This window comes from Orycteropus afer, unplaced genomic scaffold (assembly GCF_000298275.1).
Source record: "Orycteropus afer afer isolate SDZICR_OR568_19922 unplaced genomic scaffold, OryAfe1.0 scaffold00122, whole genome shotgun sequence".
Lineage (NCBI taxonomy): Eukaryota > Metazoa > Chordata > Mammalia > Tubulidentata > Orycteropodidae > Orycteropus > Orycteropus afer.
Window position 1 is genome coordinate 6741792 of NW_006921709.1, and position 26351 is coordinate 6768142.

General features: G+C 38.7%; 1 protein-coding gene across 1 annotated transcript in view; it reads left to right on the forward strand.

Moving 5' to 3' along the window:
- The window catches only part of ANKRD55 (ankyrin repeat domain 55), a 231143-nt gene that overhangs the window by 185030 nt on the left and 19762 nt on the right, over window positions 1-26351 (forward strand). The window contains exons 8-9 of the mRNA XM_007944167.2: window positions 1693-1860; window positions 15087-15751. Coding sequence (XP_007942358.1) covers window positions 1693-1860; window positions 15087-15751 — 833 coding nt within the window. The remainder of the gene's footprint in view (window positions 1-1692; window positions 1861-15086; window positions 15752-26351) is intronic.

Consider the following 26351-nt stretch of genomic DNA (forward strand, 5'->3'; position numbering starts at 1 on the left):
ACAATGAATAAGGAAGACCAAAGAAGAGTTGATGCTTTTGAGTTGTGGTGCTGGCGAAGAATGCTGAAAGTACCATGGACTGCTAAAAGAATTAGCAGATCTGTCCTGGAGGAAGTGCACCCGGAATGCTCCTTGGAAGCGAGAATGGTCAGACTTCATCTCACCTATTTTGGTCATGTTGTCAGAAGGGACCATTCCCTGGAGAAGGATGTCATGCTTAGTAGGGTGGAGTGTCGATGAAAGAGGGGGAGGCCTTCACTGAGATGGATTGACATGGTGGCTGAGATGATGGGCTCAAGTATAGCAGGGATCATGGAGCTGGAGTGGGACTGGGCAGTGTTTCATTCTGCTGTGCATGGGGTCGCTATAAGTCAGAAACAACTCGACGGCACCTAACAACAACAACAAAAACATGAATTAAAGAAATGCAAAAGACAAAAGTGAAGCATCATTTTGCCTACCAATTTGGCAAAAGTTTTTAATGATGATGAGAATATTCAATATTAGAAAAGGCAGAGAGACATAACATAGCTGATGGGCGAATAAATTGTGAAAATCTTCCTGGAAGGCTGCCATTATGTATGAAGAGCACTAAAACTGTCAACTCCCTTTGGTCAGTACTTCCTTTTCTAGGAAATTCTCAGTAAGTCCAGAGAAGGTGAAAGGCCAAAGGATATTTAGAGCTAGAAAGAAGCTGCAACATATACACCCCATCATCCTTAAGCCTCACAGTGTAGTGCCTACAACAACATTTTCATCCTGGGTTAGATTTTTAAAATTTAGCCCATGCCAACAGTTAACATGCTTAGCTTCAGCTAACTGAAAAATTGGTGGTTTGATTCCATTCAGAGACCCTTTGGCAGAAAGGCTTGGTGATCTTCTGAAAAATCAGCCTTTGAAAAGCCCACAAAGTACAATTCTGCTCTGATACACATGGGGTCCCCATGAGTCAGAACCTACTTGACCACAACTGGTTATTTCCATACAGTTGATGTTATTGCTGCTTATTGTCATCGAGTTGGTTCCAATTCATGGTGACCCCATGTGTGCAGAATAGAACTACCCCATAATGGTGGATGGATTGACACAGGCTGCAACAATGGGCTCAAGTATAGCAAGGATTGTGAGGATAGTGCACAACCGGGCAGTGTTTCATTCTGTTGTGCATAAGGTTGCTATGAGTTGGAGCTGACTCAATAGCACCTAACAACAACAATAGGGTTTTTCAGGGCCCCGGTGGTGTGGTGGTTAAAGTGCTTGGCTACTAGCCAAAAGATCAGCAGTTTCAACCCACAAGCCACTTTGCAGGGAAAGGATGAAGTAGTTTGGTTCTGTAAAGATTACACCCTTGGAAGCCCTCTGGGGCAGTTCTACTCTATCCCATAGGGTTGCTGAGCTGGAATCAACTCAGTGGCAGTGAGTTTGGTTTTATTTTTGTTTGTTTGTTTGCTTTTTGCATATTTTTAAGGCTGTGACCTTTTGGAAGCAGAACATCAGGAGTATCTTCTGGGACTCGTGGGTGAATTTGATCTGCCAGCCTTTCAGTCAGTTGTGGAGTGTATAACAATTTACATCTCCCCACCATGACTTTTCCTGCCACACCCAAATTTTGGGCAGTAACCATTGCTAGACAAACAGCCTATACTATTCATGTGCTCGGACACTTGTGTTTTTCCCATATGATTCCCCCAGGACACCACTGCACTGGGCTGCAGCTGCAGGGAAGGCCGACTGTGTCCAGTCACTATTAGAATTGGGCATGGATAGCAACCTGCGAGACATCAATGAGAGCACGCCCCTAGCCTATGCCCTCTACTGTGGCCATACTGCCTGTGTCAAACTCCTCTCCCAAGAGAGCAGGTGAGTATACGAGGAGGCACTTACTTTTTTCTTCCTCAAAAATATTTACAAAATTGAAGGGAAGAAGCATTTGGAAGGTAGTCCTTTCCCCTGCTGATGGGCAAAAGCAGCAATAACTTAATTTTGTGTTTGCCACTATGTAACGTATATGAAACGTTCTTGCTATGGGGAGTAAAATGATGATAGTAAGCCTGATTCCATCAGTCTAATATTCACTAGACTGGAATCCTTCTTTCCTTTTTCTCCCTTTCTTCTTCCCTTTATGCCATGTTCTCTTACTCCTCCTTTTACCTAAATCAGCAGTTCTCAAACTTTTTGGTCTCAGGATCCTTTCACATTCTCAAAAATTGTTGAGAACTCCAAAGAGCTTTTATTTATATACCTTACACACATCAGTATTTAAAACCAAAAACAAACTCACTGCCATTGAGTAGGATCCGACTCATAGTGACCCCTCCTTGGGTTTCACAAGGGGTATCACTACGGAAGTAGGATTGCTCAACCTTCCTTCCGAGGAGTGGCTGGTGGGTTTGAACCGCCAGCCTTCTGGTTAGCAGTCAAGTGCCTTAGGCACTATGTTACCAGAGCTCCTCCTACATATTTAGGCATTAAAATTAAAATGAAAAAATACATATATTTATTTAGCTATTTATTTAAAATAATGGTATATCCATTATACTTACATTTTAACATAAATAACATACTTTTAATTTAAAATAACCATATTTTATTAAGCAAAAGCAATGTAATAAAATAAGCAGCATTGTTTTACATTTTTTTTTTTTTTGCAAATCTCTTTGATATCTGGCTTAATAGAAGACGGCTGTATTCTCATAACTGCTTCTGCATTCAATTTTTTCCAATACATTATTTAATTGAAGTTTATGAAGACAATCTGGCCTCACATATAGGCAGTTTGAAAGGGGAGGAGCAATTCAGTTGCCTCTTCAGATAATTGTGGGTATTTTTATAGAAACTCCACCAAAGTTTGACAAGAAGTAGTTTTCTAATGGCTAGTTGCAAAGTGGAATCTGTGACTATATTAATACACTTTTTGTACCCTTTTACATTAAAGCTTATTGCTCTATCTCACACTTTGTTGTTCTCAAGTGGTTGCCGAGTTGGTTCTAACCCATGGCAACCTCATATGTGCAAAGTACAACTACTCCATAGCGTTTTCAAGGCTGTGAGCTTTCAGAAGCAGATTGCCAGGCCAGTCTTTCAAGGCACCTCTGGTTGGATTCGAAACACAACCTTTCAGCCAGTAGTCAAGCACAAATGGTTGATTTGTGTCATTCAGCAACTGCTTCTTGCACTTTAAATGTGTCTTATACTCATGCACGAAATTATCATACATTGCATTGGTAATTTGGAAAATATTGGTTTTAATAGTTATGCAGATCTTCCAAATGGTACATTTCATTATACAATACAATCAGATCACATTTGTTAATGTCAGCATCAGTCTCAGCAGAAAAGCCTTTAAGTACTAGGACACTGGCATGATCAAAGTGGTGAATACAAGTATTTCAAAATTCTAAATTTTGTTTGAAATCCAGACTTTTTTAATTGGCAACAATTATTCTCAATTGTTTTCTTTGAACTGACAGCTCAATTTTCTTCTTCTTTTTTTGAAATTTGTAAATAGCCAATCTGAGTAATTAAAGTTTGTCTGTACGTGATAAAAATGATGTAATAATAATAATAAAGTGACTACTTCACCTGCCAACTCATATAATTACACAAGAGCTTTGCTTCAAGAAACACTGTATTTCAGTGTTGTTGCTGTTAGGTGCTGTTGAGTCAGTTCTAAATCATAATGATTCTATGTAGAAAAGAACAAAACACTGCCCAGTCCTCCACCATCATCCCAATTGTCACTATATTTTAGCCCTTTGTTATAGCCACTGTGTCAATACATATCATTGAGAGTCTTCCTCTCTTTCACTGACCATCTACTTTACCAACCATGATGTACTTCTCTAGGGACAAATCTCTTCTAATTACGTGTCCAAAGTATATGAGATGAAGTCTGGCCATTTGCACTTCTAAGGAGCATCCCAGATGTACTTCTTCCAACACAGATTTGTTCCTTCTTCTGGCAGTCCATGGTATATTCAATATTCTTCACAAACATCATAATTCAAAAGTATCAGTTATTCTTCAGTCTTTTTAATTCATGATTAACTTTTCATATGCATATGAGATGACTGACAAGAACATGGTTTGGGTCAGGCATCCCTTAGTCCTCAAAGTGACATCTTTGCTTTATAATATTCTCAAGAGGTCTTTTGCAAAAGACTTGCCCAATGCAATACATCATTTGATTTCTTGACTGCTACTTCCATAGGCACTGATTCAAGTATTATGTAATCCTTGACAACTTCAATCTCTTCTCTGTTTGGTATGACATTGCTTCTTGGTCCAGTTAGTGAGGAATTTTTTTCTTTATGTTGAGGTATAATCCATACTGAAGGCTATATAGTCTTTGAGTTTCATCAGCAAGTGCTTCAAGTCTCCTCCACTTTCAGCAAACAAGTTTGTGTCATTGGCATATCAAAAGTTATTCATGCATATTGAAGTTTTCTTGAGCCTATTTTTCTTCATACAATCTAGCCTCTCAGATTATTTTCTCACACCTTTCTCAATTTTAAACAATGCAGTATCTCCTTCTTCTATTCAAATGAGTGTCTCTTGGTCTATGTACTATTTCCGCAAGAACACAATTAAGTGTTCTGGAGTACCCATTCTTCCCAATGTTATCCATAATTTGTTATGACCCAAACAGTCAAATGCTTTTGCATAGTCAATAAAACACAGATAAACATCTCGCTGGTATTCTCCGCTTTCAGTCATGCTCTATCTGACATCAGCAATGACATCTCTGAATCCACCTCTTCTTCTGAATCCAGCTTGAATTTCTATCAGGTCCCTGTTGATATACTGCTACAACTGTTTTTGAATTACATTCAGTAAAATTTTGCTTGCATATGATATTAATATTGTTTAATAATTTACACGTTCTGTTGGATCACTTTTCCTTGGAATGGGTACAAATATGGATTTCTTCCAATCTCTTGGCAAGGTAGCTATGCCCCAATTTTCAGGGCATAGACAAGAGATCACATTCAAAGTTGCATCTGTTTGTTGAAACATTTCACTTGGCATTTGATCAGTTCCTGGAGCCTCCCCACCTACCCCAATGCTTTTTCAGTGCAGCTTGGACTTCTTCTTTCAGTACTATTGATTCTTGATCATGTGCTACCTCCAGAAATGGTTGAATGTCAACCAACTATTTTTGGTACAGTTACTGTGTATTCCTTTCATTTTTTAAAAAAAATTTTATTGTGATTTGGGTGAAAGCTTACAGAGCAAATTCACTTTCCATACAGCAGCTCACATACACTTTGTCTCATGACATTGACTGCAATTTTCCACAATGCAACAGCTCCCCTCTCACTTACTCCCCATATGTACCTCTTCCCTGTGTCCTTCCCTCCCATGCACTCCTGCCTCTGAGCTGTCTCCCTGTGCATACACAGCCCTTGCGTTCTCCCATGACTGATCTCTCCAAGGAGTGTTATCTACCTAGTGTAAATGTTCAGCTCATATGCCTGTCTTTTATTTGGCTGGAAGCCACAGGAGTGGGTTCAGTTCCAAACCTGAAGGGCAGCTAAGGGCCATAGTCTCAGTGGTTCCATCAGGCTCTATCAGACCAGCAAACCTGATCCCCCCCTTGTTTTCAATAATTTTGAGTTTTGTTCCACATTGTTCCCCCACTCCGTCCAGGATCTCCTACACAGATACCCCTTCGAGTGGTTGACAGTGGTGGCCAGGGACAATCTAGTTCTTCCGGTTTCATGATCATATAGGCTGAGGAGCTCACGGTCTAACCAGTCCCTTGGACTGTTTCCACGAGTCTTTGATTTTCTTCACTCTTCTTTGCTCTGGATGAGGAGAGACCCATTGTTGCATCTAGATGACTACTTGCAAGATTTTAAGATGCCAGTCACTACTCGCCAAAGTAGGATGTGGAACAACTTTTTTGTGTAGTATGTTATGCCAAAGGAGCTTGATATGCCCTGCGACTATGGTCCCAAACCCATAAGTCCAACTATTTGCTCCCTCTAGGTAGCTGGCTGTGGCCAAGAAATAACTACAATCTTGTTCCTTGTCACCTCTACTGTATACCTTGGAATTCTTACAGAACAAACAAATACACTTGTAGAAGCATTGTCAGCCAATCCTATGGATGGTCATGGGCACACTCCACCCTGCATAAACATACCAAATAGTTCAGCCTGTCCACCCATCTATCCACCCATTTATCAATGTTTGCCATCACTGACAGCACAGTACTGCAAAAGAGCTCATCTTTGTTGTCTGTACTTCCCATGCACCTCTCTGTGTCTTCCTCTTCCTCTATGCCACCATGTTGATCACACACATTTGGTAAATTGTCCTTCTCTTCACCCAAATCAATACTTGTCTCTACCTATCTAACAGTGTTCTGTCCCCTCCCTCCCATCCCTGGTAACCACCAAAGAAAATTTCCTTCCATATATAAACCTTTCCTTGACTTTTTACAATAACAGACTAATACAATATTTGTCCTATGATTGACTTATTTCACTCGGCATAATGTCCTCTAACTTCATCCATGTTATGCCATGTTTTGCAGATTCTATGTTATTCTTTAGGAGCTCTGGTAGCATAGTGGCTAAAGCACTTGACTGCTAACCAGAAGGCTGGCGGTTCAAACCCACCAGCCACTCCTCAGAAGGAAGGTTGGGCAATCCTACTTCTGTAGTGATACTGCCTCAGAAACCCAAGGAGGGGTCGCTATGAGTCGGGGCTGACTCGACGGCACATAACAACAACAACAACAACAACATGTTATTCTTTAGGGTTGCACAGTATTCCATTGTGTGTATATACTATAGTTTGGTTATCCATTCTTCTGTTGATGGACACCTAGGTTGTTTCCATCTTTTTGCTATTGCAAATAGTTCTGCTATGAGCATGGGTGTGCATATATCTGTTCTTGTCCTGGCTCTCATTTCTTTAGGATATATACACAGTAATGAGGGAACTCTGGTGGTGTAGTGCCTAAGGATCCGAATTGACCGCAGTGAGTTTGGTTTGGGGTTTTGGAATGACTCTGGTAGCGTAATGCCTAAGGAACTTGACTGCTAACCAGAAGGCTGGCAGTTCAAACCCATCAGCCACTCCTCAGAAGGAAGTTTGGGCAATCTACTTCTGTAGTGATACTGCCTCGGAAACCCAAGGAGGGGTCGCTATGAGTTGAGTCTGACTCGACAGTAAATAACAACAACAACAATGATAGTGAGCATTTCTTCATTTGTTTGTTGGCTGCCTGAATATCCTCTTTGGTGAAGTGTCTATAAATGTCTTCTGCCCTTTTTTAATTGGATTATTTGTCTTTTTGTTGTTGAGGTGTTGGGGTTTTCTATAAATTCTAGAGATAAGCCCCTTGTTAGATATGTCATTACAAAATATTTTTTCCCAATCTGTAGGTTCTCTTTTGACTCTTTTGGAGAAGTCTTTGGAATCACATAAGAATTTAATTTTTAGAAGGCCCCATTCATCTAGTTTATCTTCTGCTGTTTGTGCATTTTGGGTTATGCTTGATAGTCTATTTATGCCGTATATTAGGGCCCCAAAATTTGCCCCTATTTTTAATTTGAAGAACTTCATAGTTTTAGGTTTCACATTTAAGTCTTTGATCCATCTTGAATTAGTTTTTGCGTGTTGTGTGAGGTACAGATCTTGTTTCATTTTTATGCAAATTGATACCCAATTTTGCCAGCACCATTTGTTAAATAGACAATCTCTAACCCCATTTATTGTGTTTCAGCCCTTTGTCAAAGATAAGCTGCCCATAGGTCGATGGGTCTATCTGGGTTCTCAGTTCTATTCCATTGGTCTATGTGTCTGTCATTTTACCAATACCAGGCAGTTTTGACGACTGTGGCTTTGTAGTAGGTTTTTAGATCTGGTAGTGTGAGACCTCCAACTTCGTTCTTCCTCAATAATGCTTTGCTTATCAAAGTCTCTTTCTTTTCTATATAAAGTTAGTGACTAGTTTTTTCATATCCTTAAAGAATGTTGATGGGATCTGGATTGGGATAGCATTGAATGTATAGATGCTTTGGGTAGAACTGAGATTTTCACAATGTTCAATCTTCCTATCCACAAGCATGGTATGTTCTTTCATTTATGTAGATCTCTTATGGTTTCTGGAAGTAGTCTTTTATATTTTTCTTTGTACAGGTCTTTTGTGTCCCTGGTAAGATTTAGTCCCAAGTATTTTACTTTTTTTATACCTATTGCAAATGGGATTGATTTCCTTATTTCTTTTTCAGCAATGTCTTTGCTGATGTAGAGAAAGTCAACTGATTTTTGGAAGTAGATTTTTTACTGAGTCTCTTTGGTTTTCTAGGTATAGGATCATATCATCAGCAAATAGGGATAGTTTGACTTCTTCCTTACTAGTTTGGATGCCTTTGATTTCCATTTCTTGCCTTATTGCCCTGGGTAGGACTTCCAATACATTGTTGAATAGAAGTGGTGATAGAGGGCATCCTTGTCTGGTTCCTGTTCGCAAGGGAAATGGTTTCAGTCTCTCTCCATAATGTTGGCTGTTGGCTTTACATCTATGCCCTTTATTATATTGAGGAATGTCCCTTCTATTCCTATTTTGCTGAGAGTTGTGATCAGGAATAGGTGTTGGATTTTATCAAATGCCTTTTCTGCATCGATTGATATGATCATGTGGTTATTTTCCTTTGTTATATTTATGTGGCGGATGGCATGAATTGTTCCTTGCATACCTGATATGAACCCCACTTGGTTATAATAAATTATTTTCTTGATATGTTGATGGAGTCTATTGGTTAGGATTCTGTTGAAGATTTTTGCATGTAGTCGTGAGAGATATTGGTCTGTAGTTTTCCTTTTTAGCGATGTCTTTGCCTGGTTTTGGTATCAAGGTTATGCTTGCTTTGTAAAGTGAATTTAGCAGGATTCCATCCCTCTCTATGTTTTGGAATAGTTTGAGTAGGATTGGTGTCAGTTCTTCTCTGAACGTTTGGTAGAATTCTCCGGTGAAACTATCTGGGCCAGGACTTTCTTTTGTTGGTAATTTTTTGATGACTTGTTCAATTTCTTCTTTTGTTATGGGTCTGTTCAACTTTTCCACCTCAGTCTGTGTTAGTTTAGGTAAGTAATGTGTTTCTACAAATCTATCCATTTCTTCCAGATTTGCAAATTTGTTGGAGTACAGTTCTTCATGTATTCTGATATTATCCTTTTTATTTCACTTGATTCTGTTATGATGTTACCCATTTTGTTTCTTATTCATGTTATTTGTATTCTCTCCCTCTTTTCCTGTGTTAAATTTGACAGTGGTTTGTCCATTTTATTAATCTTTTCAAAAAACCAACTTCTGGTCTTGTTGATTTTTTCTATTGTCTTTCAATTTTCTGTTTCATTGATTTCTGCTCAAATCTTTACTATTTCTTTTCTACTGATGATTGTAGGGTTTTCTTGCTGTTCTTTTCTAATAGTTGGAGATGGTTTAAAGTGTTGATTTTGGCTCTTCTTTTCTGATGTGTGTATTTATTGCTTTTGGTAGGTTGTGTTTTCATTCTTTTTTGATTCAACGAATTTTTTAATTTCATTTTTTTATTTCTTCTCTTGTTCAGTCATCCTTAAGGAGGTGTTGTTCAGCTTCCCTGTGTTCGCTCTTTTTCCATTGATCTTCCTATTGTTGATTTCTAATTTGATAGCATTGTGATCTGAGAGGATGCTTTGCAGTATTTCACTGTTTTAAAATTAATTGACATTTGCTTTTTGGCCTAACATATGGTCTATCCTGGAGAATTTTCCATGTGCACTGGAAAAGAATGTATATTGTGCTGTTGTTGGGTGAAGTGCTTTGTAGATGTCTATAAGGTCAAGTTAGTGGGTTGTATTGTTCAGCTATTCTTCATCTTTGTTGAGTTTCTTTCCAGTTCTTCTATCTTAGACTTAAAGTGGTATGTTAAAATCTACTACTATGACTGTGGAGTCACCTAGATGCTTTTTCAATTCTGTTAAAGTCTGATTTATATATTTTGGGGCTCTTTCATTGCATCCATAGTTACTTATTATGGTTATATCTTCTTGTTCAATTGATCCTTTCATCATTATATTATGTCATTCATTATATCTTATAGTGGCTTCTGTGTTAAAGTCAATTTGATCAGAAATTAGTATTGCCAATCCTGCTGTTTTTTGGTTGCCATTTCCTTGATTTATCTTTTTCCAACTTTTGACTTTTAGTCTGTTTTGTCTTTGTCTCTAAGGTGTGTCTCTTGTAGACAGCATATTGATAGGTTATGTTTTCTTATCCAGACTGCAACTCTGCATCTCTTGAGTGGTACATTTAATCCATTGACATTCAGTGTAATTTTTGTCAAATATGAATTTGTTGCTGTCATTCTGTTATGTGTTTTTTTCATGGTTTTCCTTGTTTCTTTTTTCCACATAATTTTCTGTGCTGAGCTCAGTATGTTTATGAATTGTGTTATCATTTTCTTTGTTGCTATTGTTTTAGTATTTGCTAAATATTTTTCTGATTGATCCTTTCCAAAGAAATATTCAGGTATTTGTCTTCAATCTCATTAATTCTGTCTTCCATTGATTCAATTCTACTCTTTTGCCCTTTCAATGTATTATCTATTTCTGAAAATTTACTAGTAATCTTCTGGATTTCTATCTGTAAATTTTGTATCATCTCTAATATTTAATTTATTTTGTCATTTTCTTCTTGTATTTTCTTCTGAAATTGTTCTAGGGTTTTGTCTGTATTTTCCTTCATTTTGTCAGTGTTTTCCATGATCTGTCTCTCAATCCTTTGAAGATACCTAAATATAATTCTTTTGAATTCCTTATCAAGGAGTTCCAATGTTGCTTCCTTCTCGGGGATGTGTTATAAGTCTGTATCCTTCTCCCTTATTTCTTCTGCTTTATCTTGCTTCTTTGTGTAGACTGTGATGGTCTGTTGTCTCTGAGACATTGTGATATTGTTGTATTTAGAGCTCTGTTAACTGTTTGTGAAGAGAAGCTAAGGATAAGTCAGGCTCTTCTTGGTGGTAATTTATTGTTGGCCAGTTGATGGAGAAGGAAATGTTGGCTCTCACTCAGTAAGTGGAGCTGCAGGAGGTACAGGTATAGTTGTGTTATATGGGCAGAGTTGCTGTCTCCCACTCAGACTAAAAAACCAATTGAAAAACCATCAAGAAAGTAAAAGCAAGAAGACAAAAAAAACACCGTATAAACACACAGGAACAATCACCAAAAAATGAAAAGAATAAAACTACAATATCTGGGGAGGGGGCAATAAGAAAAAAGAGATAAAGTAGGAGAATAATGAAGAAAAAAGTGGGAACCAGGAACATAGAAGAGAGGAAAAAGTTGAAAACTAGAACCTTTCCAGTGTTCATGTCAGGAATGTCCTTGTGGCCACTAGGAAGTGGAATCTGAGAAAATGTTGTCGCTTTAAATATCCAAAATGGTAGAACATTTTAAATGACTGTGCCCTCTGGACAGCCAAAAATCCGCGGCTCAGCTCATCTCCTTCTTGCTGCTTCCCCTTTTATTCACCAACCACCAGTGTAGTCCATGCAGCCCCTGGCTATCAGGGCTGAGTTTTAAGTTAATTCTTAAGTCCTAGCACCACCTGGCAATATCCAAGCTGTCCATACCATCAGGATCACTGAGACCACAGCTCCATATATCTCCTTTTTCAGTGTTTTCATGCAGGTTGTTCTACTAGTTGGAGTTTAGTCCACTTCTGTATCCTTCCTTTCAAAGCTCAGGGCTCCAGGATTATCTTCTGTATCTGTGTTAATTGGTTCCCCTTTTCTTTGTTGAAGATGATCTGTGTAGTTTGTCTGCCTATTCTGCCATCTTACCAGAACTTATCATCATCCTTCCATTTGCTTTTGATGCTTCCTGTATCCTTCAATGTTTTGCCCATGTTGTTGTTAAGTGCCATCAAGTTGGTTCCAACTCATAGTAACTATGTATAACAGAATAAAATACTGTTCAGTCCTGGGCTGTTGTCACAGTCATTGCTATGCTTGAGCCCATCACTGCAGCCTCTGTATCAATCCATCTCCTCTACTTTACCTAGTATGCCAAGGATTGTTCCCTTCTGACCCATCCCTTTTTGCCTATAGAATCCTTCAATATTGCAATCTGATACTTCAGTTTTTCCTTCAGTTCTTCCAGCTTGAGAAATACTAAGTGTTTTCTTCCTTTTTGGTTTTCTAACTCCAGATCTTTCAACGTGTCATTATTATAATTCATTTTGTCTTCTCAAACCACCCTTTGAAATCTTTTGTTCAGCTCCTTTACTTAATCATTTCTTCCATTCACTTTAGCTACTCTATGTTCTAGAATAAGTTTCAGAATCTCTTCTGACATTTTGGTCTTTTTTTTCTTTCCTGTCTTTTTAACGACCTATTGCTTTCTTCATGTGTGATGTTCCTGATGTCATCTCACAACTTGTCTGGTCTTCAGTCACTGGTGCTCAATGTGTCAAATCTATTCCTGAAATGTTCTCTAAATTGAGTTGGTATATACTCGAGATTATACTTTGGACTTGTTTTAATTTTCTTCAGCTCCAACTTGAAATTTGTATATGAGCAAATGATTGTTCTACATTCAGCCTCTGGCATTACTGATGATATGAACTTCTCCATTGTCTCCACAGATGTAGTCAATTAGATTCCTGTGTATTCCATCTGGCAAGGTCTATGTAGAGTTGCCATTTATGTTGTAGAAAAAAGTTATTTCCAATGAATAAGTCATTGGTCTTGCAAAATCTATCATGTGATCTACAGCATCATTTCTACCTCCAAAGCCATATTTTCAACTGCGGATCCCTATTCTTTGTTTCTTACCTTCACATTCCAATTACCAGTAATTATCAATGCATCTTCATCACGTTTGACCAATTTCAGGCTGCAGAAGTTGGTAAAAATTTTCAATTTCTTTATCTTTGGCATTAGTGGTTGGTACATAAATTTGAGTGATAGTTGTATTATTGATATTATCCTATACTATATATATGCCTATATTATCTTATACTCACAGCATTGTACTTCAGGATGAAATGTTCTTTTTGATGATGAACATGATACCATTCCTCTTCAATTTGTCATTACCAGCATAGTAGACTATATGATGGTCTGATTCAAAATGGCCAATACCAGCCTATTTCAGCTCACTAATGCCTTCAATTTCACTCTTTTAGTGTTCGATTTCATTTTTGACAGTTTCCAATTTTTCTAGATACATACTTCACGTACTTCACATTTTGGTAGGTGTGGAAGCAATGCTACCAGTATTTCAAATTCCATCAATGTTATCCGCGGTGGACAGGTTTCAGCTGAGATTCCAGACTAAAACAGACTAGAAAGAAAAACCTGGCAATTTATGTATAAAAAAATTGACAGTGAAAACCTTACGAGCAGCAGTGGAATATTATCTATACTTTAGTACATAGCAGAATTGCTTTATGAGCTCTTCCTATTTTGTTTAAAAATGTATACTCAGGGGAAAGTACTTTTTTAAATGAATAATTTTTACTGATTCAGCAAAGACGTTATTAAGTTAAACTGACATTGTGTGTGTGTGTGTGTGTGTGTGTGTGTGTGTGTGTGAGTGCATGGTAGTTAAAGAATGGAATGACTACTCATATTGCTTTGATGTATGCTAAGTAGTCCATCTCTATTGCACTGTCAGTGCAAAAAAGCAACACAGTAAAAAAACAAAATTAACATCTTATTATTATGAAAATGTTGTGGCCTCATAAATGCTCTGAAAGAGTCTTCAGGACACGTCCAGTGTTGAGTGGACCACACTTTGAGAGCCACTGACCTAAATCATGTAAAATCGGTGATAAGAATTGGACAAAGATTGTAAAAGTTGTTGAGGTACCATTAATTAGCACATGAATATATTTTGTGGCTTGGAAACTTGAAAGAATACTAGAGATGCTCTCAGATCCCTGCAAAGGTTGTATGAGGAGTCCAGGAGCTGTGTTCAGTATTTCAAAAAGCCTATCGGAAGGAAAAAGAATGAAGATGAAAATACATCATGGGACTACAATTCAATTATGTTTGACCTGGGGTGGAGGGAGACAAAAAAAAATATTTGTTATGTACAGCCAGTGGTGATATTTTTCAAATTACAGATTACAATATCTCACGCCAAAGAATAATGTTGAAAATTCATTCTTAGGAGCATGTACATGGGTCATATTTTGTTGTTAACTCATACCACAGAAAACATTAAATAAATTATGTATGGCATCAAATGGAAATTTTCCAAGAAACAAAAACAGGATAGCTCCTCAGAGATAGTTCTGCATAAGAAGACCCAACCAGACAACTGCTGACCTTTTTCCTGTCCAGTTGGCCTTCCCACCGAGTTTGCCTTCCCACCGGGTATTGCTCACGTTTCTTCTGAAACCACACCCAACTTCTGGCATACTCATTTCCTCTTTCTGTCCAGCTGGAGCCCAGAACAAAGCTTCTTTCCTTGGTTTCCTTTAGGATACACTGAAAAAAAAAAAAAAAAAGTATTTTTCAACAGGAAATTTAATAAGAACTGAAAGGGAAACAAAGAACACAGAAACAGCATAAAATGGACACTGTTTCTGAGATGAATAATATCAGTGCCCAGATACCCTCAGAGCAGGCCTAAAACCACACTCTCCCCACTGCTGCAACCAATACTTTCGTTCCTTTAGTTGAAAGTGAACTCAATCCTTGGCTTTTATATCTTTGACTTAAGGCTTAAACACCTACTGACTTACTCTTAAAAAGTGAAAACAGTAACATTGCAAGCTGTTTTTAGTTCAGTTTATTCTTTGGTGAAAACAAATAATCTAAAAGTGAATTTTGGAAAGATGACCCCTGGGGGAATAAGAGAAATCTAAGGAATGTTCTGATTGCCCATACTAAGCATACTAAGGAAACACTTCTGACAGGAAGTTACAAAAGGATGTTGAGAGCTCTTGTGCATCACCTTTCACAATTATTTCAGACAACCAGCTCAAGCAGATGGAATAGGGTATTGTATGTTGGTTAGTGATGTTGTCTCCACTTTCTATCTTCACATAACACCATTGTTATTTTATATTCCTATAGAACAGAGCCTACTCAACCCCTTCCTTTCCAGAACAGTAGACCCCAGAAGAAAGAGGGACGGTTCAACAAGCTCAACCAAATCTTCTGCAAAAATAAGAAAGAACAACAGATGGCCTATCAGAAGGCTCACAGCAGGGACCAATACAGGGGGGAGGACACCTCGGAAGTTGATGACATCATCACCACCTTTGACAGCATTGGGGATACCAACTGCCAAGAACAGCCTGATGACCAGGTGGCTATGGTTGAATTTAAGAAGAGGACCTCAGAGAATTCAAAATATCTCTTGCCAGAAAAGAAGCCTCTGGCCCATAGGGGCCTTCCACCAATCAGAACACAAAGTCTCCCACCCATCACCTTGGGCAATAACTTCCTGACAGCCTCCCATGGGGCTACTTCCCATGTTGGGCTAAGCTCTGGTCCTAATCATATGGCCCAGAGATCTCAGAAAAGTAGAAGCGAGCAGGATTTATTAAATAACAGAACTAGCTGCCAGACATTGCTAGAGAACCCCTGGAAGGGTGATTCTCATCAGGTATTCTCCTACAAACCTTGGACTATGTTTTCTTCTGATAAGTTACAAGACAGACTGCTCACCGGCAGATCTGGTCACCAGGAGGCCTCAGGACTGGTACATCTTCCTCATCTACATAATCCTTCCTCAGGTAATGTCCTTGCTTCCTTTGTCTTCATTACTGATGAACTGTATACAGGAAGTATTGCATACAGGTCCAGGTTAGATCTGGAGTGACAATAAGCCACATTACCCCAGAGGGAAGGGCCAGAATAAAATGGGCGAAAAGGACCATCTTTCCCTAGTATACACCTGGGTTCAGGTGTCCAGACTGGTAACATTCTGCTCTTCTATCCTAAGAGCAATCCTCAAGGAAAAGTGTGTGCATCCTCATTTCCCACCAAATATATGTGGTGTCCAGCAGAATTGACTAAGAATAATACTATTCCCAGCAGCATGGATACTTAACCAGGGCTGTATGGCAAACACACCTATGAAGGACTGATTCCTTCAGATATTCGAACCTATTGAATCAAAATCTTGGTGAGAAAGGGATAGAAATGGTTATGCTTTGTATGTATATATTTAGAAAGCATTTGCACACTTATGGTTTAAGTCTCAACACATACCAAAGGGTTACATGGCAGTTCTCCCTCCTGCCTCCTCTCCCAGTGACTCAATGCTCCTCACACAAAACAACCAATGTTATTAACTTCTTATATAGCCTTCCAGAGATATTCTATACATACGAACAATATATATGTCCCATCCTCCTTTTTAAATAAGTGTATCACATTATATAAAAAGAAAAAAAGAAAAGACCACAATTCTGATGCACACCAGAGAGTCAGAACCATTGCTCTAAAGCTGTAAACTACCTTCCAGAATCTGTTCAGTACCACAGGGTCTTGATTTTTGTTTTAATTAAATTGAGTACCATATTAAAAGACCAGAAAGTTTTACATAAAAGCCTAAATTTCTGGCTTCTTTTGAAAATTGAAAAATGTGGTAATACTGAACACAAATTCCTACCTGGCAATAATTGGCTGGATCTGAGTAACCACTGTTCCCTCAGAATGACATGGCTGGTCTGCCAAATCCAACCCAGGGAGCCCTGTTGGCCCAGTGGTTAAGCACTCAGCTACTATCTGAAAAATCAGTGTTTCAAAGCCACCAGCTGCTCCACGGGAGAAGAGACCTGGTAATCTGCTCCCCTAAAGATTACAGCCTACGAAACCTCATGGGGCAGGGATATAAAATACTCTGTCCTAGGGAGCAAGTAGTTGGGCCTATGGGTTTGTGCCCATGGTTGCAGGGGACATCAAGCTCAATTGGCATAACATACTACACAAAAACACTGTTCTATATCCTACTTTGGTGAGTAGTGACTGGGATCTTAAAAGCTTGTTGTTGTTGTTAGGTGCTTTCAAGTCATCTCTGACTCATAGCGACCCTACGTACAACAGAATGAAACACTGCCCAGCCCTGCAAACTCTTCACAATCCCTGCTATGGCTAGCCCATCATTGCAATCACTGTGTCAATCCATCTTGTTGAGGGGCTTCCCCTTTTCTGTTGATCCTTCACTTTACCAACCATGATATACTTCTCCAGGGAATGGTAACTTCTGACAACATGACCAAAGTAGGTGAGACAAAATCTGTCCATTCTCTCTTCCAAGGAGCATTCCAGCTGCACTTCTTCAGGACAGATTTGTTAGTTCTTCTGGCGGTCCATGATACTTTCAGCATTCTTCACCAGCACCACAACTCAAAAGCATCAACTTTTCTTCGGTCTTCTTTACTCATTGTCCAGTTCTCATATGCATATAAAGTGATATAAAATACCATGTCTTGGGTCAGGCACTTCTTAGTCTTCAAGATTATCTTTGGTCCTCAGCACTTGAAAGAGGTCCTTTGCAGCAGATTTGCCCAATGCAATACATCATCTTGACTGCTGCTTCCACTGGTGCTGATTGTAGAACTAAGTAATATGAAGTTTTGACAACTTCAATCTTTTCTCCATTTTTCATAATGCTGCTTATTGGTCCACTTTTGAGGATTTTTGTTTTCTTTAGTTGAGATGTAATCCATACTGCACATTGAAGTCTTTAATCTTCATCAGTAAGTGCTTCAACTCATCCTCACTTTCAGCAACCAAAGTTGTGTCATCTGCATATCACAGGTTGTTAATGAGTCTTCCTCCAATCCTGATGCCACATTCTTCTTCTATGGTCCAGCTTCTTGGATAATTTGCTCAGCATACAAATTGAGTAAGTATGGTTAAAGGATACAACCCTGACACACTCCCTTCTTGATTTTAAACCATGCAGTGTCCCCTTGTTCTATTCAAACGACAGCCTCCTGATCTATGTACACGTTCCTCATGAGTATAATTACATGTTATGGAATTCCATTCTTCTCAATGTTATCCATAATTTGTTACGATCCACACAATTGAATGCTTTTGAATAATCAACAAAGCACAAGTAAATGTCTTTCTGGTATTCTTTGCTTTGAGCCAAGATCCATCTGACATCGGCAATGATATCCCTCATTCCACATCCTCTTCTGAATCCAGCTTGCATTTCTGGAAGTTCTCTGTCAATATACTGCTGCAACAGTTTTTGAATTATCTTCAGTAAGATTTTACTTACGTGTCATATTAATTATATCATTTTATGATTTCCACATTTTGTGGGATTATCTTTCTTTAGAATCAGTACAAATACGGATCTCTTCCAGTAATTTGGAGAGGTAACAGTCTTCCAAATCCTTTGGCATACCCAAGTGAGTGCCTTGAGCATGACATCTGTTTGTTGAAACATCTCAATGGGTATTCTGTCAATTCCTGAAGCCTTGTTTTTCAACAATTCCTTCAGTGAAGCTTTGACTTCTTTGTTCAATACCATTAGTTCTTGATCATATGCCACCTCCTGAAAGGATGAACACTGACCAATTCTTTTTGGCAGAGTGACTGCTGTGTATTCCTTCCATCTTCTTTTGATGTTTCCTGCATCATTCAATGTATTGCCCATAGAATCTTTCAATATTGCAACTCAAGGTAAATTTTTTCTTCAATTCTTTCAGTTTGAAAAATGCCAAGTATGTTCTTCCTTTTTGGTTTTCTAACTCCAGGTCTTTGCACATTTCATCATAATAATTGACTCTGTCTTCTCAAGCTCTTCTTTGAAATCTGTTCAGCTCTTTTTTCTTGTCATTTCTTCCATTTTCTTTAGCTGCTCTCCATTCAAGGGCAAGTTTCACAGTCTTTTCTGACATCCATTTTGGTCTTTTCTTCCTTTCCTGTCCTTTTAATGACCTTTTTCTCTCTTCATGGATGATGTTCTTGATGTCATTCCACAATTCCTCTGATTTTTATTCATTGGTGTTCAATGCATCAAATCTATTCTTTAGATGGTCTCTAAATTCAGGAGGGATATAATCAAGGTCATATTTTGGCTCTTGGGGACTTGTTTTAATTGTCTTCAAGTTGAACTTGCATATAAGCAGTTTATGGTCTGTTCCACCATCAGCTCTTGTCCTATTTTGGCTGAAGATATTGAGTTTCTCCATCACCTCTTGCCACAGATGTAGTTGATCTGATTCCTGTGTACTCCATTTGGCTAAGTCCATGTGTATAGCTGTCGTTTGTGTTGTTGAATAAAAGGTATTTGCAATGAAGAAGTTGTTGGTCTTACAAAATTTTATCATGTGATCTTCAGCATTATTTCTATCACCAAGGCCAAATTTTCCAACTACCAGTGATTCCTCTTTGTTTCCAACTTTTGCATTCCAATCACCAGTGATAATCAACACATCTTGATTGCATGTTTGGTCAATTTCAGACTGCAGAAGTTGGTAAAAATCTTTAATTTCCTCATCTTTGACTTTGGTGGTTGGTGGATGTCTAAATTTTAATAATAGTCTTATTAACTGGCTTACTTTGTAGGTGTATGGATATTATCCTATCACTGACAGCATTGTACTTCAGGATAGATCTTGAAACATTCTTTGTGATGATGAATGCCATGCCACTCCTCTTTAATTTATCATTCCTGGCATAGTAAATCATATGGTTGTCTGATTCAAAATGGCCAAAACTGGTCCATTTCAGGTCACTAATGCCAAGGATATCAATCTTTATGCATTCCATTTCATTTTTAACAACTTCCAATTTTCCTAGATTCAAATTTTGTACATTCCATGTTCCGATTATTAATGGATGTTTGCAGCTGTTTCTTTTCACTTTCAGTCATGCCACATCAGCAAACGGAGGTCCCAAAAGTTTACTACACCCACATCATTAAGGTTGGCTCTACTCTGAGGAGGCAGCTCTTTCCTAGTCCTATTTTTAGTGTCTCTGACTTGAGGGCCTCATCTTCTGGCCCTATATCAGACAATGTTTCAGGGCTACTCCTAACGTTTTTCAATAATATAACAGACAGTGTTTCACTGCTATTCATATTGTTTTCACCAGCCAATTCTTTGAGAAGTGGATGGTCTTTTTCTTCTTCTGAGTCTGTCTTAGTCTGGAAGTTCTGCTGAAACTTGTTCACCATGGGTAACCCTGTTGACATTTGAAACACCAGTGGCATAGCCTCCAGCCTCACAGCAACACACAAGCCACCACAATATGACGAAGGGACAGACAAGTTCGTCTCCCTTAGTTGTTACAAACCTCTCCAATCCCTCTTCCTGACCTGTCCTATTTGTTCTAGCCCTCCAAAAGCCTGGCTTCTGCAGCTTCCCAGCCTGTCCTACCTGTTCCAGCCCTCCAAAAGCTGCTTCCCAGCCTGCCCTACCTGTTCTGCTTGCAAGCAGTCATCTAGATGCAATGATGGGTCTCTCCTCATCCAGAGCAAAGAATGAAGAAAACCAAAGACTCATGGAAACAATTAGTCCAAGGGACTCGTACACCTTGCAATGTTCAGCTTATATGACTATGAGATTAGAAGAACTAGATGGTGCCCAGCTACAACTGTCAACCACTTGGAAGGGTATCTGTATAGGAGATCATGGATAGAGTGGGAGAACAATGTGGAACAAAACTCAAAATCATCATAATAATAACAATAATAAAAAGGGACCATGTTTGCTGGTCTGATAGAGCCTGGTGAAACCCCTGAGACTACGGTCCCTAGCTGCCCTTTGGGTCTGGAATTGAACCCACCCATTACTGTGGCTTCCAGCCAAACAAAAGACAGGCATATGAGCTAAACATTTACACCAGGTGGACACACTCCTTGCAGAGATCAGTCATGGGAGAATAGAAGGGCTGTGTATGCACAGGGAGACAGCTCGGGGGACAATAGTGCATGGGAAGGAAGGACACAGGAAAGAGGTTAAAAAAAGAGAAGAAAAGAAAATACTTTGTCCTATAGAGATGTTGTGAGTTGGTATTGACTTGACCACACAGAACAATAACAATCACACCACTCTCTAGTATCTCTCTGTGGAGTGTCAGTTGCTATTTACCAATGTGTTCCTGTTGCTCATTTTCTCATAGAACAGTTAAGAAGAAAATGATGTATTTCTTAAACCTATATCCTGTCAAAAGTGGAAAAATGGAAGATAGACTCAGAGGGCTGCATAGAAAAACTAAGCAGTGTATTTCTTTCTTTTTCTTTTTTTTTAAGAAATGAGGAATATTCCTTCCCATTTAATATGCAGTGTGCATTCGGTGCTCTTTGTGTCTCACTGATAATGTGCCTGGTGCCCAAAGACTTTGAGGCACAGTATGATTCCACTCATGCATTTTTACATATACATGTACATATTTAAGGTTCCTGAATGGTACAAATTGCACTTGTCTACTAACCTAAAGTTTAGTGTTTCAAACCCACCCAGAGCACCACTGAAGAAAGACTAGGCAATCTGATTCCATAAAGATGGTTGTTGTTGTTCTTGTTATTAGGAGCTGCCAAGTCAGTTCCCACTTGTAGTCACCCTATGTACAACAGAACAAAACACTGCTTAGTCCTGTGCCATTCTCACAATAATTGCTATGCTTGAGCCCATCGTTGGAGCATCTCATTGAGAGTCTTCCCCTTTTTCACTGACCTTCTCCTTTACCCAGCATGACATTCTTCTTGAGGGTCTGGTCCCTTCTGACAGCATGACCAAAGTATGAGAGAAGTCTGGCGATTCTTGCTTCTCAGGAGCATTCCAGCTATACTTCCACCAAGATAGATTTGTTTGTTCTTATAGCAGTTCATGTACATTCAGTATTCTCTGCAACACCACAATTCAAATTCATCAAATCTTCTGTCTTCCTTATTTATTGTCCAGCTCTCACATGCATGTGAGGTTATGGAAAAAAAAACAGGTTTGGTTTAGGTGCACCATAGTCTTCAAAGTGATATCTTTGCTCTTAAAAACTTTAAAGAAGTCTTTTGCAGCAGATTTGCTCAGTGCAATAGTCATCTGATTTCTTGACTGCTACTTCCATGGGCATTTATTGTGGATTCAAGTAAAACAAAATCCTTGACAACTTCAATCTTTTCTCCACTTATCATGATGTTGTTTATTGGTTCATTTGTGAAGATTTTTGTTTTCTTTATGTTGAAGTGTAATCCATACTGAAGGTTGTAGTCTTTGACCTTTATCAGTAAGTGCTTCAAGTCCTCTTCACTTTCAGCAAACAAGGTTGTGTATCTGCATATTGTAGTTTGTTAATGAGTCCTCCTCCAATTCTGATGCCACATTCTTCTTCATACAGTCCAGCTTCTTGTATTATTTGCTCAGCGTACAGATTGAATAAGCATGGTGAAAAGATACAACCTGTTGCACACCTTTCCTGATTTTAAACCTCTCAATATCCCCTTATTCTGTTCAAATGATTGCCTCTTGTTCAATGTACAGGTTCCTCATAAGCACAATTAAGTGTTCTGGAATTCCCATTCTTCCCAATGTTATCCATAATTTGCTATGATCCAAAGAGTCAAAAGCCTTTGCATAGTCAATAAAACACATGTAAACATTTTTCTGATATTCTTTGCTTTCAGCCAAGATTCATCTGACATCAACAATGATATGCCTTATTCCATGTCCTCTTCTGAATCCAGCTTGAATTTCTGGTGGTTCCAAGTCACTATACTGCTGCAAATGTTTTTGAATTATCTTCAGCAAAATTTAACTTAAGTGTGATAATAATGGATAGTTTGGTACTCTCAGTATTGATACAACACATTCAGTTGGCCCACCTTTCTTTGGAATGGGCACAAATATTGATCTATTCCAGTCAGCATATTTCTTACATAAATGAATGAGCACTGCCTCTATTGTTGAAACATCTCAATGGGTACATGTCAATTCCTGGAGGCTTGTTTTTCATAAATTCCTTCAGTGCAGCTTGGATTTCTTCCTTCAGTACCACAGATTCTTGATCATATGCTACTCCCTGAAATGGCTGAATGTTGACCAATTTTTTTTTGTTACAGTGGCTCTCTGTATTCATTCCATCTTCTTTTGATCTTCCTGCAATGTTCAATATGTTGCCCATAAAATCCTTCAATATTGCAACTCGAGGCTTGAATTTTCTCTTCAGTTCTTTCCACTTGAGAAATGCCAAGCATGTTTTTTCCCTTTCAATTTTCCAACTTCAGGTCTTTGTACATTTCTTTATAAGAAGGTCTTCTCAAGCTGCCTTTTTAACTCTTCTATTCAGCTCCTTTACTTCATCATTTTTTCCATTCACTTTAGCTACTCTCCATTCCAAAGCAAGTGTCAGTCTTTTCTGACATCCATTTTGGCTGCACTTCCTTTCCTGTCTTTTTAATGACCTTTTGCTTTCTTAAAAAAAAATTGATGTCAGCCCACAATTCATCTGGTCTTCGGTCACTGGTGTTCAATGACTCAAAACTTATTCCTCAGATTGTCTCTAAATTCAGGTGGGATATACTTAAGATCATATTTTGGCTCTCATAGACTTGTTTTAATTTTCTGTGAAGTTTATAGCCATGAAAACCCTTTAGAGCACAGCTCTATTCTGTAACACATAGGATCTCTATGAGTCAGTATCAACTCAATGGCAAGGCATTTGACTGCTAACTAGAAGGCTGACGGTTCAAACCCACCAGCCACTCCTTGGAAGGAAGGTTGGGCAATCTACTTCCATGGTGATACAGCCTCAGAAACCCAAGGAGGGGTTGCTATGAGTCAGATCCAACTCCACAGCAGTGGTTGTGTTGCATTGCGTTTGTTATTTTTAATTTAGAAGAAGATAAGGAATATGGATATGCACATTAAGTCTATTTTCTGATGTCTGAGAAAACTCCACTTACTTTTTCCATAAAGCATTTAAGCACTTGGCTGGTAGCCTAGGTTATGTGTTGACAAGGAAGGAAAGATATTGGCCTGTGCCTTTTGACACTTTAGTGACTTCCAGGGCCAAAGCCCATCCTGCTCTCTATAGTTAGCCTTGTTTTGGCCAAGCTAACACCTTTTCTTTTGAAAATGAAGTCTGTTATTGATCTGCTTCAAAGCCAGCCTTCTGCTTTCTCTTCTGTATCAGTTAGGATTGGATTTAGCTCTCTGTAACATAAAAGCCAAATAACAGTAACTTCAACAACATAGAAGGTTATTATTTTCATTTATTTTCTCATATGAAAAAGTCTGAAAGTAGGCAGGTCCCAGATAGATACTTGGTGGCTCCATAATCATCAGAGACCAGGCTCCTTCCACTGGTATGCTCCTTTTACCTGTGTACTCCACATCCTAACACATGGCTTCCATCCTCCAGGTCATCTTACAGTCCACAGTGACTAATGGAGCAGGAGGAAGGAATTAGAGAAAGGGGAAAATCACATGTCCCCCAAATGCGTCAGCTCCCATTAAGAACTCTTTTCACATAAGTGCCACAGTTCTGCTTATGTCTCACTGACCAGAATTTTAGTCACATGGCCACTTCGAAGCACAAGGGAGACTGGGAATTATAGTCTTTTAGCTGAACACATTGTTGTCCCCCAAAATTTAAGTTCTGTCTCTAAGGGAGAATGTCACTATTGGAAGTTGTCAGCAAGTCAACTCTGACTCATAGCGACCTTATGTATGACAGGATAAAACATTCTCAGTCCTACTCCATCTTTTGGTGTGTTTGAGTCCATGTTGCAGCTATTTTGTCAATCCATCTCACTGAGGGTTTCCCTCATTTTTGCTGAACTTTTGCTTTACCAAATTTGATGCCCTTTACTAGTGATTGATCTTTTCTGATGATGGCTCCAAACGAAGTCAGTGGAAGTCTCACTCATCACAGTCGCATCTAAGGAAAGTTCTATTTGTATTTCTTCCAAGACCAATTTGTCCATTCTTCTGGCAGTCCATGCAATATTTAATATTCTTTGCCAAGACTACAGTTCAAATGCATCAATTCTTCTTCTGTCTTCCTTTTCCATTGTCCAGCATTCACATGCATAGGAGGCAATTGAAAAGACCATGGCTTGGATCAAGCACACCTTAGTCATCAAAGTGACATCTTTGCTTTTAAAATTTTAAAGAGGTCTTTTGCAGCAGATTTACCCAGTACAATACATCATTTGATTTCTTGACTGCTGATTCCATGGATGTTGATTGTCGAGCCAAGTAGAATGAAATTATTGACAATTTCAATTTCTTCTCCATTTATTATGATGATGCTTATTAATCCAGCTATGAGGATATAAAGGAGACTAGAGAGTGGATATTAGATAAACAATTACTAGATACTGCCGCATGTGCCATCCAAAACTTTCTATAGTGTTTGCAAGGAAAAGAAATTCAATAAACTTGGGTAGGGATTTGCTCAGTACTCAATTATTTATAAAAATCCTGTGGCATCAGAATAGCAGAAGAGAAGCAAAATTTTCTAAAGGTGTTTTAAGCTATTAGTTTTGCCTGTATCAAAGTATTTATTTTTTCAAACAGTATTTTGGCGTATTGATGGTAACATAACCATTCTGGACAACTAAGTCATGATAAGATAAATCTCCCAAGAGTAGTCAGCCTATAAATGAGCTTTGGGGGAGATAGATTTGCTAAAATGACTGTGTAACTGAATTTGAATTGACTTTCTCTTCATGTTTACATACAAAGTCATAGGATTTCTAAATGGACGGGACCTTAGAAAACCTGTCATTCATTACATGTTTACTTTGTGTCTCTCATACCAATTTAGTCAAGAGGCAGTCTAGTCCACGGATAAGAGAGAGGTCCAAACCACACTGCCTGGGTTCAAATTCTGGTTCTGTCGCTTATTTGCTATTCTTCATCTCTCTGTGCATTAGTTTCGTTGTCTGAAAAATGGGAGAAAATACTTCATAGGGTTGCAGGTTGCTGTGTTGTAGGGTTGCATGTATATGTATATGTGTATATAAATATCTATATATACATTCATTTTTTTCACTATGTACTAGGCCCTATGCTAAGCACTATACCTTAAAGACAATCTAGATATCACCTTTGTTTTAAACATAATGAAATTTAAGTGTACCAGTCAACTGCCTGTTTGCTCTTAGATATAAAAGTGCCTAAGGCACTTGACTGCTAACCAGAAGGCTGGCAGTTCAAACCCATCAGCCACTCCTTGGAAGGAAGATGAGGCAATATACTTCCGTAGTGATACTGCCTCAGCAATCCAAGGAAGGGGTCGCTATGAGTTGGGTCCAACTCGATAGCACATACCAACCAACCAACAGTCACCTGCCTGTTTGCTCTTAGATATAGTCTTCAGCACACATACACCCCACACACACACACCCCCACACACCCACACACA